This window comes from Aptenodytes patagonicus, chromosome 1, assembly GCF_965638725.1.
Source record: "Aptenodytes patagonicus chromosome 1, bAptPat1.pri.cur, whole genome shotgun sequence".
NCBI classification, from domain to species: domain Eukaryota; kingdom Metazoa; phylum Chordata; class Aves; order Sphenisciformes; family Spheniscidae; genus Aptenodytes; species Aptenodytes patagonicus.
In genome coordinates this window covers 15546925-15563131 of record NC_134949.1, presented here as the reverse complement: position 1 = coordinate 15563131, position 16207 = coordinate 15546925, and the positions used below count along the sequence as shown (strand labels likewise).

Genomic DNA, 16207 nt, shown 5'->3' with positions numbered 1-16207 from the left:
GGTTTTGTTTTTTTAAAGAAAACATGGGCAGATACTTCCCTTCTTTGAAGGAATTATTCACAAAGCTGAATAGAAGTTACTGGTGGTGCATACAGCAATAATTAAATAAACTTACCTTTAGCGTACATTTCAGTTGTGGATGATTGTCCATATTTTCCAGATGGAAAATGCGAAGCATGATGTGAATGTGTATTAGATCCCAAGTCACTTGATATTTGTTCTCTGTGCCCTTGCTAAAGAAAACACCATCAAATGCATTTTGTTGTTATTAGTAAAGCACGCAGAAGATAAAAAATGACATGAATGTGGTACTGCTAGTAATGTTATGACTGATAGATTCACTTTGATCTCCTGTTACATTCGCAGTGCCTTTTAAAACTTGTTAGTTGTTTCAGCACTATGCTGATGCATAATAATGTAGATACAACTATATATGTATGAACGTGAATGTTTCCGAATTAAAATAAATGTTTGGAATGCCAGTGATTAATCACTAAAATACAGTGTCCAATGGCAATACCTGGGGATATTCCGAAAATGTGCAGTGACTTCAAATACCAAAGTATTTCATCTCCCTGCAGTCACTTAAGTTCCTGGGCATATTTTGTAATGTTTGTTGGTCATGTTCTTTGCTACTAGAAGTATTGGAAAGCAATATCTAGTAAATAGAGAATATGTAAAGGAGTTGTTTTTTTTTTTAATTTAAAAATACTGCTTTTCTTAAAGGATTATTAAGAAAAAAAGAATATAGAGACTTGGTAGAGAAATCATTCTAAAGTAGTAGATTAATCTCTTATACTGTGTAAACGTAGGAAAATAGAGGCTTTCTTTTAAAATTAACAGAGGTTTTATTTCAACATTTTGACTTAAATTTTTTACTGCTGAGTTATAAAGCCTTGAAAATAATAGACATGGTGATAGTCTCTTTTGTCCTATGAGATCCTGATCTTTCAGATTTTGATAGGTCTGTGTACATTTATTAAAATATGTATACTGAATTAGAAACAGATTATGGGATTGTGCAGACTTTCTCTGCTTTCAGCTGTGATATAGAAAGCTTTATATCACTTTGCCATTGTGCACTTGCCCTGTATAGAGGTAATTTAGGAAGCTTAATGCAATTGATGTCCAACTGTGACACGGTATTTTTGGAAAAGTAGAATTCTTCACTGCTCCTAGCCTGTGTAAATGGTTAATCAAAGTGGATTGACAGATTATGTGTCTGGGTTTTTTCTTCCTTTTTTTTTTCCTGTAGGTGTTTGTGACTCATAAATGCAGAATTAGACCGAAAATCTGTGACTGGATAATGGACTATTTGCAAGTACTTTACTGCACTTTCCAGTGCAGCACAACAAATAGCCTGCACTTTCCGGTGTTTATTTGTAAGGATTTATTATTCTGTGACCCTGCTAATCCCATCATTTCTATTCCTGTTTTTATGATAGTGCAAGGAAGTTGTTTATAAATAGTTTCTATAAATGGGTATTCCTGAAAATACATCTGATCTGAACAATATTTTTACATAACTGTCTTTTATGGTAAAGTAATAGGTGAAAATTGAGAAGTCATTAATGTTTTATATCCCTTCGCTCTGCTTATGAATCATCACTTAGCTATTTGCCAAAATCTTTCTAGTCTGTTTAGTGACAATTTTGTATGAGAATCAGCTGGATAATTTTTAAATCCACTCCTTGTCCTTTTCTTTGAAGGTTCATCTTGATTGATTTGTCCAGTTGCCAACAAAACGTTAAAACTTAATCTTCCATTGTAGAGGATGTTTTAAATACCTATTAACTTAGAGCTTGATAATGCTTTTTGAAGAATATAGATAGCTTTACTGGTCCAAAAATTGTAGATATTTAAATAAGTTCTAAGGAATTAGTAGCTATGCATTGTGTGTGTTAGGAAGTAAAAAAAGTCAGAACACCTTAGAAAGCTATCAGAAACCACCTTGTGTGTTAGATCTCCCCATTGAGACTAGTTATTTTGAAATACGAAGCACTTAGTTTGGTTTCATACCAATTAGTAAATGTCATTTGTGATCACTAAAAAAATATTCCTCATAAAATATCCGTCATGAAAACACAGGAATGTTTAATAACATTGGGTTCAGCTTTCTTTGCAGACAGAAATTATTTTAAATTAGAGGCTGCTGCATAGTCTGCTACTGTGTTCTGGTTGTCCATCTGTTTAGGTGGTTTCTCTGGACTGGAAACATGTCAACCATTATGTCTTGGACAGCTCTGACCACACTACAAAACTGAAACTGCACTAAGACTAGCTAGTACCTATAAGGGCAAGAAGGTATTTGATTCTAATGCTTTTAAGATAATTAATGCAAATATGATAATTGAGTCATCCATTTATATGCAGAGAGGCATGGGCCACTGCTATGAACAGCTCAACTGTGAAAGGCTTTGTAAATAAAATACGCTGTAGGGGGAGAATGGAGGAGACTGAGGACAGTATGTGTCAATACAGAAACTGGAAACTAAGTTTAGGAGTTGAAGGTAGCTCCAAAGAGAAAGATATGAATGGAAGGAGCTGTTACGAGAACAAGACTACAGAAAGGCTGGAGGATGGAATGGGAGATGGATAAGGTGGAGCTGTGAAATAAGGAAGTGGCGTTTGCCTTGCTACAGATCAAGAAAGGCAGACTAAGATTAGATCTCACTGAAAATAGTTGAGGTAAGATGAGAATGAGAACCATAGAGGTTTTTCTTTATCAGACATTGCAGTGCTTTAATTACGTGGGTCTAGTCTTCATAGAATGAGCTTAATCAAAGCTGAAATAAGGTAGTCTTCCAAAGTCCTTGTCCATTTGGGTGTTTTATACCAAATTGATTAAAATTATTTCTGATTTGGTTTAAATACTCAAAGGTAAACGGCGGGTATGAAATTCTACTAGGATTCCAGGGGTGCAACTGAGCAGAGACTGACCCTGGCTTTGACTGCGTCTCTGTATAATCCATCCCAGTCTTTTTAATTGGTACTTTCGTGTATCTGTCTCTTTTCAAAATGAAGGCTACACTGAGGTTCTTTCTCTCCAGATAAGATAGTATGTTATTGTTAAATGCCTTTCCCAGACTGTAATTCTATTTGAGGTTTGTACTGTTGACTGTTGATTGTTAACAGGTTCTGAAATAATGCAATTAAGTGATCCAAGAAAAACATATAAAGCATTAATAAGCCACATCTACATAGAGCAGAGTGAAAAATATGGTTGACTAGCTATGATACTCACCTAAATAAGATAATATAATTCATTTTGCCTTTTTCTCAGGTTAATAATCTGCTCTTTGTCTTAATCGTCTCTGAACAATGGGTGTTTCACCGTGTTCTTGATCTGCTACTCAATGCCACATGAAATTCTGCATTATCATACATTTGGAGGTGTTCTTACGGTAACAGAAGATGTAAAGCTTTGCAGTACCTTGAAATGGCGTACAGAACTGAACAGTATGTTGCATTAGAAAGGAGAAATCTTGCATCAAAATGCTGCAGTTCCTAGGTGATTAATAATGTCCTGTGTGGAACAAGTTATGCACTTAACTGCTTATTCTTCTATCTCCCTTCTTTCCTTCTGCAGGTATCACCCCCAATAAGTTCCTACTTGTGTGAAAGTTTCGAAATGCATTACTGGCAGATAACTGAAGTGAGGGGTGGGGACTGACTTTTTTCAGTCGCAGAACTGTATCCCGAATGCATGTGCTAGCTGCAGGCAAAACTAGGCACAGTATTTCTTTTTCTTTAGATGACTTCAGATTTTTTTCCTTCATAGTAAAGTTTTTGTATAATATAGCTTTGCCCATTTATTTTTAAAGGGACTACCCATTTATTTTTAAAAAGGCTATAGAATATAAAATGTATTTCCTTAAATGTAGCATCTGTAACAGAAAGAGGTCAGTCTTGTCATGCTTCTCCCAGTGGACAAATTTACAAGAGGGCTTGGAAGACTGATACTACTCTCAGGGAGTGGGTAACACTGCCGACACTGAAGAAGTGTTGTTAGGTGTGTATACAAGCGCTTGTTCTCTTTCCAGCTGGCCTCAGTGAAACTCAATGAAAATGACTGCAAGAGTCCATTGCTACGTTTTCCTGGAACCATAAGCAGAACTAGAAAGGGAAAATGGAGCAGGAGAAGGATGTCTTCTGGCTCATTTGAACTAGCCTATATCTGCCTTGCAAGGCCCTGAGCAGCCTGGTCTGGTAGACCCTCCTTTGAGCAGGGAGGTGGATTAGGTGATCTCCAGCGGTCCCTGCCAACCTCAACTATTCTGTGGTTCTATGATTCTTCACCAAATTATCTGCAGACCTGAAGTTTCCTGTAGGTGGGTGATACAAGGAATTTGAACTTTATATTAAGAAGAAAAAAAGTGTTTTGAAATGTGATCCAACAGCGAATCTGGCATTGATGGAGGTCTGTCTGTAGTTGAATATGAAAATAATAAAAGAATTTAAAATAAAGTAACATTTAAAATTTCATTCCTTTTAAATATTTGAGGGCACTTCAGAGCTGTTGACAATATGTGCACAGATTCCAGAAATGAGATACTGTCATTTGCATAGGTAATTATTATCTTGTTGCAAAGACTAGCAAGAGACCAAGAAAACCCAGATGGCTTTTGGTAGATATTTAAATCATTTGGAGTATACCATTTAAAGGATATTTTGTCTGAAATTGGATTTTTTTGTAAACAGAGAAAAAAATATTATAACCCTCCAGTAGCTAATTCATATTATTAATTGTTAAGACTGAGTTAAAAGTAAAACCTGACATTTCTGTTTTGTAATGGCTTTGTTCAACCAGTTAACAGAGTGAGCACATACGTAATGATATTGTGAGGTGGGAGAAAACATCTGGTTGCAAGCTGCTGTCCAAAGATCAGAATTAGTAATGAGATTTTGTGTCCTTATACTTCTGTGCTTCAGAATCAGCAGGTGCAAGTCGAGGTTTCACAAGGACAAGAGAGGTGCTACAACCTTGCCCTTTACTCTCTGACCTTCATCAGAAAGTGATAGCTGTATTTTTAATAGAGAAGCCACATCTTCAGATTAACTGGCCAACTGGTTCATTATTGATGAGGGCTTTAGAGATTGGTCAAGTTGTGTAAGAGGTGAGAGAAGCATTTTAAGAAGCTTGATTTGGCTCAGATGCCCCTGTTGCCTTGTTGCCTATTAGTTTTTATCATTTTGTATGATTTCTACTTTTCTACACTCAAATACACCATTGTAGGGTAAAATTTGTAATTGTTATAGGCTAGTTGATCTACCTGATCTGTCCTCAGAGGTGCCAGATACTGTCTTTGAAATTGCTGTCACATTGATAGCCTAAGGCTTGGTAAACTTTGGAATATTGCTTGATGTTTCATGAGATAATTCTTTACAACAGTTCCTGATGCCTTTCTGTTCCATTAGCTCTTAGCCATCTGTTGCTTTGATTGCACTATTATAGGGAAAAAGTGTTTTGGCAAGCTATTTAGCTGTGTTGAAAAATTTTGTTTCTTTGCTTTCTAGTGTTTTATTGCTGCTGTTTCTTTTTTTTTTTCTCTCTCAACCTTTATAGTGCAATGCTTCTTGTTATTTACTTTTTGTTATTCTAAGAAACAAAAGCCTGACCTAGTTTGAGGACATGATGAGGTTTATGGCTGTCTTCCTTTCCTGTGAAAGTCCTTGTACCAAAAGAAGTTGTGTATTCCAAACGTGGGCTGACAGAAGGTAGATATTATAACCTAACCATATTTAAATGTTTAGTTTTGGGATCCTTGCCTCTTAAAATGTGCTTTTCTAGAGTCTGGCCAACGTGTTATGTCAGTATTACCTTCTATAGAAAATTATAAAATCTTAACCTCTCACTCCTCCCAACACTGCAAAGGTCAAAACAGGAAGAACTAGAAGATCATTAGAAAGAAGTCTGTATTCTCTGGCTTTACATTGTCAATTTGACCTTTTCATTTATTGCTCAGATTTTAAAGATGAACAGAGTAAAAGACAGACAGGGTGATAATGAACATAGAGACGTGCGTCCCTAAGTAGGTTCATTTTTAGGAGTTGTAATATACCAATTAATTTTTTTAAGGCATGGACTTTTGGAAATGAAATAAAATACTGTTTTTAGACTGCAGCTGAATTTCATTGCCATTTAATTTCTACTTTTAGTTTTTTGTTAATTTTTCCTGCAATTAAAATAGCTGAGTGATACTGCAAAGCAAGAATTCCAACAATTCTTAGTAAATTATTAATTCTGCTCAATAGGTCATTTTGCCTTGGCTGTGACTGAGGTGCCTGAGTTTCCTTCACTGCTTATGTGCTTGAGCTCTTTAAATTGAATTGCAACATTTCCTGGAGTAACTTCTCACTTTTTTCACTTTTGGTGTCTGTAAGAGATGACTGAGAACTACTTGTAATTGGTAGCTGCAGGTGCTTACAAACCCTTCCTCAATCACTTGGTCTTCAAGTAGTAGTACTTGTCTTTTGGGGTAGTAATGTTATTTATGGGAAAATTATTTGAAGGAGGCAGTGTGTTGTAATGGTAGCAAGAGAGGAGAAGGAGTAAATACTGTAAATTAAGATCTAACTGGGGGTTTTCAGGCCCGCAAAGGGGTCTTTTTTTGGATTATTTAACTGACCTTGTAAAGCTGTACTGTGTTGGAAATTGCAACTACTATCTCATACAAACAAAATGAGCTGTGTGAAGTAAACATAGAAAAGTAACTGAAATAGTTCCCAATATAGTAAATTGTCATGGTTTAACCCCAGCCGGCAGCTGAGCACCACACAGCCGCTCGCTCACTCCCCCCCATGGGATGGGGGAGAGAATCGGAAGAGTAAAAGTGAGAAAACTCGTGGGTTGAGATAAAGACAGTTTAATAGGTAAAGCAAAAGCCTCACATGCAAGCAAAGCAAAACAAGGAGTTCATTCACTCCTTCTCATCGGCAGGCAGGTGTTCAGCCATCTCCAGGAAAGCAGGGCTCCATCACGCATAACGGTTACTTGGGAAGACAAACACCATCACTCTGAACGTCCCCCCCCTTCCTTCTTCTTCCCCCAGCTTTATATGCTGAGCATGACGTCCCATGGTATGGAATATCCCTCTGGTCAGCTGGGGTCAGCTGTCCTGGCTGTGCCCCCTCCCAACTTCTTGTGCACCCCCAGCCTACTCGCTGGTGGGGTGGGGTGGTGTGAGGCAGAAAAAGCCTTGACTCTGTGTAAGCACTGCTCAGCAGTAACTAAAACATCCCTGTGTTACCAACGCTGTTTCCAGCACAAATCCAAAACATAGCCCCATACTAGCTACTATGAAGAAAATTTACTCTATCTGAGCCAAAACCAGCACATAAATCTACTATCAAATGAAATTATTTAATACTATGTGCCAGTCAAAAATACTCAGAAGTATCATTCTGGAAACTGTTTTTGCATTTGCTCTGGAAGGACTGCAATAACCTTTTGTATTCCCTGCCAGAGAAAATATGTTAGCTTGCAAGTTTGGTTATTTCAATGTGTGTCCTGTTCTAGGGTTATTGTATTTTAATGCTGATTATTTCCTGATGGCTAGGGAATGTTGTGTTTTTGTTCAAAATATTATTCATGGTATTTCTTGCTTGCCACATTGTCATACCACTCTGTTGAAGTGATACCTGGACTAATTAGTAATTATGGATCTTCCTTCAGCTAAGCAACATGTGTAATTCTTTTTGTACTGTGTTATGCTTTTAGTGCTTGTGTATGAGACATGGTAAACGTTTTACCACGTAAGAGTTAAGGAGGTGGCAGCACACTGAAATCACAGCTGTTGAGTAATGTGTATATGTACATATATATATATATAGTGAAAACTTTCTATTGTGTTCCTGCCACAGACTTTCCTAAACAGGGTCATCTGTTCTCTGCAGAATAATAAAGATTTTCAGTCAGAGTCACTGTTCTGATTTTAGTAAGCAAAACAGAAATGTTCTCGTGTACATTAGTAGCTATGGAACATCATTTCTAAGTGAGAGACTAGTCCAAGTTTGACTTCTCCGTATGCGGTGCTTCCAAACTGTCATGTGAAAGAACATTTCCTTGGAGAGCTGTTCTGATTACGTGGTGCAGGCACTTGTGAAATTTAACTACATGACAGTTAGCAATTAATTAGATTTCTAACACTACTACTTTATGAAAGTGGTTGTAATTGTCACAGGTAGTATTGACCATAAATATTTTGGGCAATTAACACATCTTCATTTGAGAAGGAAGTTGATAGTCCACACAGGTGAAAACCCTGCAGCATGGGGTCATATGGACAGATTTGCACTGGATAAAGAAATAATGATGTGGAGTTCCCTAAGACAGGACTGCTCAGAGAAGAAAGGTCCACATGGTGAATCCCATACCGTGAGAAGGTAGAGTGAGAGTTTGGAAGCTGTGTCTGTAGCACTTGAGCCAATTAGTTTTGCCTGTCATCCAGGTTTCTTATTTTTGGTTCAGCCTTATGCTAGGAATCTTCCTGTCCCCAAATTAGCTCAGTGTCATCACTACACTCCCTTGTAGGCTTGCTCATCCAAGCTGTGTTTCTAATGATGAAAAAGAATATTGCTCTTTATTTAGCCATGCTTTCAGAAGATTGTTCTGATAACACTAGTGGCAATCATAAAATAAAAGACTACAATGTTGGGCATTATAAAATAGTTGCAGTGTTGGCAGTTGACAGAAAAAAATTACTTGGTTCCATCCTAGGAGATACTTTCAAATTAGAAATGTGATATGTATTTATTTAAGTCTCTAATGACATTTCTATCTAGTCTTCACAGGGTTATTATCTTTGTGGGAAAGGAAGTGACCAAATGGGGTTCTGCTCTGCAGAATGACTGTAAATATCATGCTAGACTGGACAGCATCTTCTGGATTATTGAGTCTAGTCGCCTACTCTTGAAAACAACCACATGATATAATTGTGAAAAAAACATTCATACTTAATGACTGCATGTCACTTATTTTTCTTCTTGTCTATGATGGTCTACAGAACCAAATGGAATGGGATAAAATGAATGGAAGATGATGTTAGTAAAATGAACAGTTCTCAATGATAGAGAAAATCAGCAAATGCTTTTGGTATGAACATCTCTTCATAGTTGCTGCTGAATGAGTATCTTTATGTTTTACTAAAACATAAATTGAAACATCCATGCCTTTTTTCAAGTGGTGGCTAATATCACCCTTCTGACCAAACTATTTAATGTATTGTCTGATGGATGCTGAGAAACTTTGATGTTTTTAAAAATTTGTGAGAGTTGCTTTCATGGTAGAACTTGCTTTTGAGCAAGTTGATTTTTTTTCTTTTTTTTTTTTCTTTTTTTGTATGTTGAACTGATGATTTACTGAGTCTTCCTAAACTCTTAAATTTGTGGAATTTAGTTTCTATATATCTGTAACATACTATGTCGTGACATGCCAGATGGAGGAGTGCTTTGAATGGAGAAGGGTATTATTGGTGGACTTAACTCCATCTCTCTTTAGCTCCCTGCTTCATTATAATTTTTGCAATCTGAAAATCACTGTAGTTAATCTTCAAGTAGGTAGTAATATTTTTAGGATGCTAATTTATTGTGTAAAAGGATATTTTCTTGTAAGACACTACCTTGTAAGAAGCAGAATTGTGTCTTGCTGTTGTTCTAACTGCCCATACATTTTTACATAGTAAAACCAGCCTGCTTTGTGTTTGGTAAAAACTACTACTTCTGAGCCTTCATTTACAAAATAAGACACTTAAAACAAAAAGGAACATAGGCTCTTACAGACAGAGATTCTAAGGAGAACACTTACAAATTGCTAAGTGTAGTTGCTTACAGTGGCAGACAACTTCATTATAAAGTACTGCTAATAAACTCATTAAATTCCATCTCAAAAATAGTTATATTATTTTCCCTATTGTTCCTGTTGGATAGCTGTTCTGAATATTATTCTCTGATGTGATTCCGTTTTCCATTGTAAATCACTTCTGTAGTCAGTTTTTTTTTTACTTTGAATGCATTCTTTCCATTCGATAACAATTGTGTCAACCTTTTGAATCTCAGAAATGTTTAGCTTTAAGCTTTCTCAAATAGAAGGAAAATATTAGAAGGGGCAAATTCTTACAAATAAAGTCTGTTGGTAGTGGCAAATTCTGCAATACTGATTCTCAAATTTTTGTCCAGTGTGTATTACTGATAAACAGTCTAACTTTGAGATGTGTATGCAAGTCTGAAAGTACTACCGTTTGTTTTCTTCCTGCATTCCAACATTTTCTTTCCACATAATAATTTTTGTCCCAAGAGATGCTCCATTTTTTTTAACATATTTTCTAAACCTAGAATCTAGCTGTGCATTAAAAAATGCAGTTCTCTTAGGTTTAGTGATAAACCAACAATGGACTTCATATAGCCTGTCTGGGGCGTATAAAACACAAACTGTTTTTAAGGTGAGAAAAATACTATATATGAAACAAACAAAAAAGGTATTTCATTGTACATTGTCAGAGTTTTAATATATCTCTAATTCCTGTTACACAAGATGAATACATGAGCTAGAAGCCCTCTGTCAGTGGCCATGTCCACAACTTAAAGCAAATAAGAAATAGGCCACCTGCATAATCTTTGTTCTATTCTGATTTTAACTTTGGTACTTGATTTGGAAGATACTTTGTGTGAATAGCAGGTTTCCATAATGATGTGTTTTGGTTATTCCCTAACTATTCCTAACTTCAGAATGAGTTGTGTGACAACTTTTGGCTAAAACCAGTTCTTTTGAAACATAGCTCAGGCTCTGTTGGAGCACATTTTTGTGTCTTTCTTGACCAGTAGCTGCAGAGTCAGTTTGCTGAACTATGATGTGGGAGCTCCAAGATTCATCTTTTGCCTGAAATTGTTTGTGCCCATACTGCCTATTTGTCAGGAAAGTAAGTATCTGACCATCAGTTATTCAAGGCTGGATAGTGCCCTGTTCACCTTTTGATGCTGTTCTATTTTTTTGTTAATTAATATATAAACACTTACTAGAGTCTGACTGAAACCTGGTTGAGTGCTCTTTACTAAGGTATTGATTTTGTATTACTGACTTGCTGCCTGATTTTATAATTGTGTAAGTATTCTATAAGAAATAGAACAATTTCAACAGGAAAGACTTGTAAATGAGGTGAGTCTTTTCTATCTTTGCTTTCCTTCCTTTCAGTTTCATTTTCTTTCTAACTTCCAGCTTCTTTTCATTCTATCCCCCATCCTCTTCCCATTTATATTTTCTTTCTCTTGTTCATTCTGTCCCCAGATTCCCTCCTTGCATTATACTACTCTTCATTTTCTGACATCCCATTAATCTTCCAGTCTTTATGGCTTACTTTCCCACCTCCGCAAGCACACCCACAGGATGCTTAGAAATTTTACAGCATACCTAGTTGTCAAAAAACTAAACCTACAAGCCCCAGACCCATAGTACTATGCTGGGAATGTTCATTAACTCCCACACTGTTTGGAAAAAGAAACTGGTACAGTTAGTATAAGGACTTCAAACCATAATACATGCCTAATATTCCTTCGCTTTCCACTAAACCTGGAAACACCTCATTGGAGTTGGGGAAGGAGATAGGATCTGTCTTTTTTGCTTCAACTATGGTTCTGATCTTTGCAGAAACCCTAGAAAGACTGACATGAATGTGTAGTTATGAGAGTTCCGTGACCTCTGAAGCATTAGGTTTGAGGAGAATGCACTGTTCATCAATGGATCAGAAAACTTGTTGCAGTTGATGGATATACCAGCAAGTGGATCCTCAGCACAGCAGCTGCATTGTAGCTTTACTGCTGTGGTAACAGTGCAAGTTCCCCACACCTGAGAGGCAGACGAGCACACTCGCTTTCTTTGACTCAAGACTGTCTGGCTAAGAAAACTGTGACCAGGGAAAGATGAAGCAGAGTTGCATTGGTCTTGCAGTAGACCCTTTTCATGTTAGTGGCTACTGCTGCTGCAGCCACCAGCAGGAAGAGTGCAATGGTATAAGGTCTCACTGCCAGAGGAGAGTCAAAAGTGGGGTTTCTAGTGGGACGCGTCTGTGATCTCAGATGCTTCTGTCCAGTCTGGGTGCCAGGGTTTCACCAGACCATGTTCTTTAGTGCTGGCAGAAGTCACTAGGAAAAATGACAAAAGACTGCATCTCTAATGTGTGTATGATCAACTGATCGCCCCCTCCATTAATTGCCTGTGAATGCTAAATAAAAAAGCAGTATTCAGTGTATGGATGACAGTGCTTAGTTTCCAAAGGCAATAATTTGAGGCTTTTCTCTTGCTAAATAGCACCCATGCCAGTGTTTAGTGTTGCTCAGTGGAATTATCATCAGATTTAATCTTAATCAAAGGTCTCTTAAACAACAGACCTGAATAGTTTTTGGATAGTTTTCACTCTCCTGTATTTCGGAAAAACTCTGAACAATACAGAGACACTTGAGCTTTTTTTTTTTTGCAGGTGTTGGAAATGATCATTGTGTTGCTTTGCACTCTTAATTCTGCTGGGAGGAAGATGAAATTATTGTCAGCGTTAGAAATAGAAATGTAGAAATACAAGCGTAAAATCTGTAGCCAGTAGTAGGGGCTTGACCTGCTTGCCTCTGCTTGTCCTTGGTTAGTATTTTTTTTTAAGCCTGTATCACATTTAATTAACTGTTCGGCACTTAAATGACAGTACTGTAACAGATACTGCGTGTTAAAACAGTATTACTAGCTACACCATAGCTGAATATAGCTGTACTGTAACTAACCTCGAAATTACTGTATCAATCACTGGTAACCCACCCCAGGTTAGATATTGCCAGCAGTGCTTCCAGTTCCTTTTTTTCCGTTCTTCTTATTCAGAGGATAGCACCAAAGGAAGCTAAGCAAAGCATTGCTAAGCAATCAAAGGAAATCAGTCCTCTCCTTTACCCTCTGTTCTCTGTTATGCAGTAAGGTTGCCAGTTATTTAATGTTAAATGAAATGAATTAGCAGACTGAACTTAAAGATGAACTTGTCTGGTAAAATGATGCCTCATCATGGATAAAAAAACCCTATAGTACAGTTAAAGATAATAATTATTTTTGAAAATCTTCTTTCTCTAGAATCCTACTCAAGTGGGAACTGCTCTTCAGGTTTTCCATAACCTTGGGACTTTGAAGGATACCATTGCTAATGTGGTGGACGGATACTGCACAGTCCTGGAGGAGAACATAAAAAATGCTTTGGATATCAAAGTATTGACCCAACCATCGCAAACTGTTACAAGAGGTATGATACTTGTTTTACAGAGAATGATAACTGGTTTTTTTGACAGAAGTACAGTATGTTGTCAAATGGAAGAAACTTTCATGTCCAAGCCTGTGCAGGAACGTTTCCCTGCTTGCTTTAACCAGTAGAGGATGGGAGTAGGCATGTCTCAGAAATTATCTAATTGGGTCTGTCTGTTGTTATTGGGCTCAGAAGTTTTCCTTTATTCCCCATCCCCCCTCTTTTTCCTGACTTGCGCAGAAAATTGTCCCCATTAGTTTGCAACTTTGCTGCATTTTCTTAGCAGTTTGTCATGGCAAGATGAATCCAAATTCTGCTTTCTTTGTTGGTGGGAGGATCACGGGTAGAAATTATTTGCAAGCAATGGAACAAGCCTGAAACTATATTGTGATGCTTTTGTCAGATGGAAATCATTTCAAAGCAGTATATTTAATATGAAGAAATGTTGCACTATTAAACATTTAGTTCCCACGTGTTAGCTCAGATACCAAAGATAGTGAGGAATTGGGTGGGCAGGCAAATTTGAACTTTGGCAATATGAACATTTAAAACTTTTAGAAAAAAACTTTTGCAACAATTTGGGGGTCCAAACCCATAATCACTAGCATAATAAAGAAATGCAGCCCCTCTCAAGGAAAGTGATGGTTTAGAAGCTGCATGCCCTTCAGCTGGAATATCACTTTTTTTAGCAGTTTGCCTATGCATTTAAGTTCTGAGCTGGTAATACCTGTATTTTTCAGAGCTACTGTCTCTGCCATTTCACTTTGCTATTACATCCTGCAACAGTGCTCATTGGCATTACGTTGGTGTTTCTGTGGAGGTCTGAACTGGTAAAGCAGGTAACAGTGACGAACATTGAAGTATCCCCGCTGAACTTCAGAGTTTAGTTGACTTCTCAATTGAGACAACTGAGGCCATTCACAAAGCTCTGTTTTGAAGCTATTTTAGGCTGCTTTGACTTTTTTAAAAAAAATCTTATGTCAGAGTGCATAGAGATCTATATCTCTAATATTTTAATTTTTACATGTGAAAGCTGAAATGTGCTGCTGTGTGTTTTTAAAAACCATTTAGGTGGCCCTGGTAGAGCTGCTATGCCAACACCTGGGAACACAGCAGCTTTTCGAGCAGCCCTCTGGACAAACATGGAGAAACTCATGGATCAGATCTGTGCTGCTTGCGGACAGGTACTCAGCAGCTAATTCGTGTTTGTCTAGTCATGCAATTTTGCATATAAGATATTAGATGTCACTTTTCCTCTCAATAAATTCTTTCTTACAGGTGCAGCATTTGCAGAAAGTATTGACAAAGAAAAGAGATCCTGTGTCACATGTCTGCTTCATAGAGGAAATAGTTAAGGTAAAGTTTTGATTTAGCTGAATATGTTTTAGTAATTCTGTTAAGGAAAATGTGATGAGGGAATGCTGTTGTTTACAATTTTACAGTTCCGTAAAAACTCTGTAATTAAATTAATGGGAAAGTGTTCAAAGTCAAACTAACATTGAAAGCTGTATTTATGGTCTGTGAGTTACATCTGTAGGGTATAAACATGTTCTTTTTATAATAATTTCTTCTGTTTTCTTTAAACGGAGCTGATAAGGCACCACTGTCAGTTTTTATTACTGATCACTAATGTCATTAATGTCAAAAATACCATGTGATTTGAGTAATTAATTAAGTCTGTTAGTTTGCATAGGAGTATGTGTCTTCATCTAACACTTTCAGCCATCTGTTTCTCTACTTCTTGCAATTTCTTCCTTGAAAAATAATCATGGCTGTTTTTTGAATACCTATTCTTTTCCATTCATTTGCATTGTTTTCTATTCATATTTGGAATAATTTGATTAATGGTCTCCTTCAGTGTTAGGAACAGAATTACTGAAGCTATCTCATCTACCTTAGTAGACGAGAAGAAACAAAAACAAAAGATGTGTTTATGCAGACATCTCCTTTTCCAAGTTATGGCTGGATTTTTAATTCACATGAATTTAATTTTTGAAATATGTCGGGGAAACTCTTCATATGCAAATGTGGTCCTCTCAACAGTGAAAGCAAATAATGAAGGTTAAATACAGCATTTAAGTTTATCTGTCTGTTAAGCCCATCTCCAAAAGCCCTTGCACAGAACATCACCTCTCTATGAGACGCTTCAAGTTTCTCTTTCTGTGTTGTAAAAAAAAAAAGGCAAATACAAAACACCTCAAAAAGTTTATAAACTTTTAGCGTATTTTCTTCATTAAAAAGTTTGATCTTGCAAAAAATATCTATTGCTGAAGGGTGGAGCCCTTCAGTAGATCAGCATGTTTAAGGAGAAACATAGAAACCTAGAGACAGAAAGAACTCTGGAAGGCTCAGGAAGGGTTTGGATGGAAAGGGAGTGTAGATAAATGAGCTTTCAGTGTCCATGAGTGGCTCCCACCCTGAGCCTGTGCTTCTCACTTTCACTCTTCCCTTTTGTAGAACAGCACTTGAAAAGGGGGTAGGAGTTTTTCCAGTTGTCAAGGATGATAATAGAGGGAAGCCAAAGGAAATCTTTTATCATCTTGGAGAATAAATGAACAGGGAAAATGAATCTTAATAGAAGCTAGATGCAGAGTAATGAAAAACTCATTAGAAAATAAAATAAAGGCTTTTGGTTGTCATATGCTAAGCATGATTACCCTTCCTTCCCTTTGACTTCATACTGCAGGATTGCATCTAAGTGACAAATTGTATTTCCCAAATAAAATCCACCTATTTGTTTCTCCACAGTTATCACTCTTCCAATTAGTTTGCTCTTCAACATGTGTTTTGGTGTAGTATAACACCAAGCTGGACAGTTGTCATTGTCAGTGAGGCAGCTAAGGAGTAGTGGTACATCCTTGTCTGCTGCTACCAGAACACTCTCAGCATGACACGGTACTGCTGATAGCACTGATGCTTTACTTTCTTCTTACCTGAGATGG

General features: G+C 37.0%; 1 protein-coding gene across 1 annotated transcript in view; it reads left to right on the top strand.

Annotated features, from left to right (window-relative positions):
- Window positions 1-16207, top strand: part of COG5 (component of oligomeric golgi complex 5) — a 193272-nt gene that overhangs the window by 112232 nt on the left and 64833 nt on the right. The window contains exons 8-10 of the mRNA XM_076328661.1: window positions 13100-13265; window positions 14337-14449; window positions 14544-14621. Of these exons, the coding sequence (XP_076184776.1) occupies window positions 13100-13265; window positions 14337-14449; window positions 14544-14621 (357 nt within the window). The remainder of the gene's footprint in view (window positions 1-13099; window positions 13266-14336; window positions 14450-14543; window positions 14622-16207) is intronic.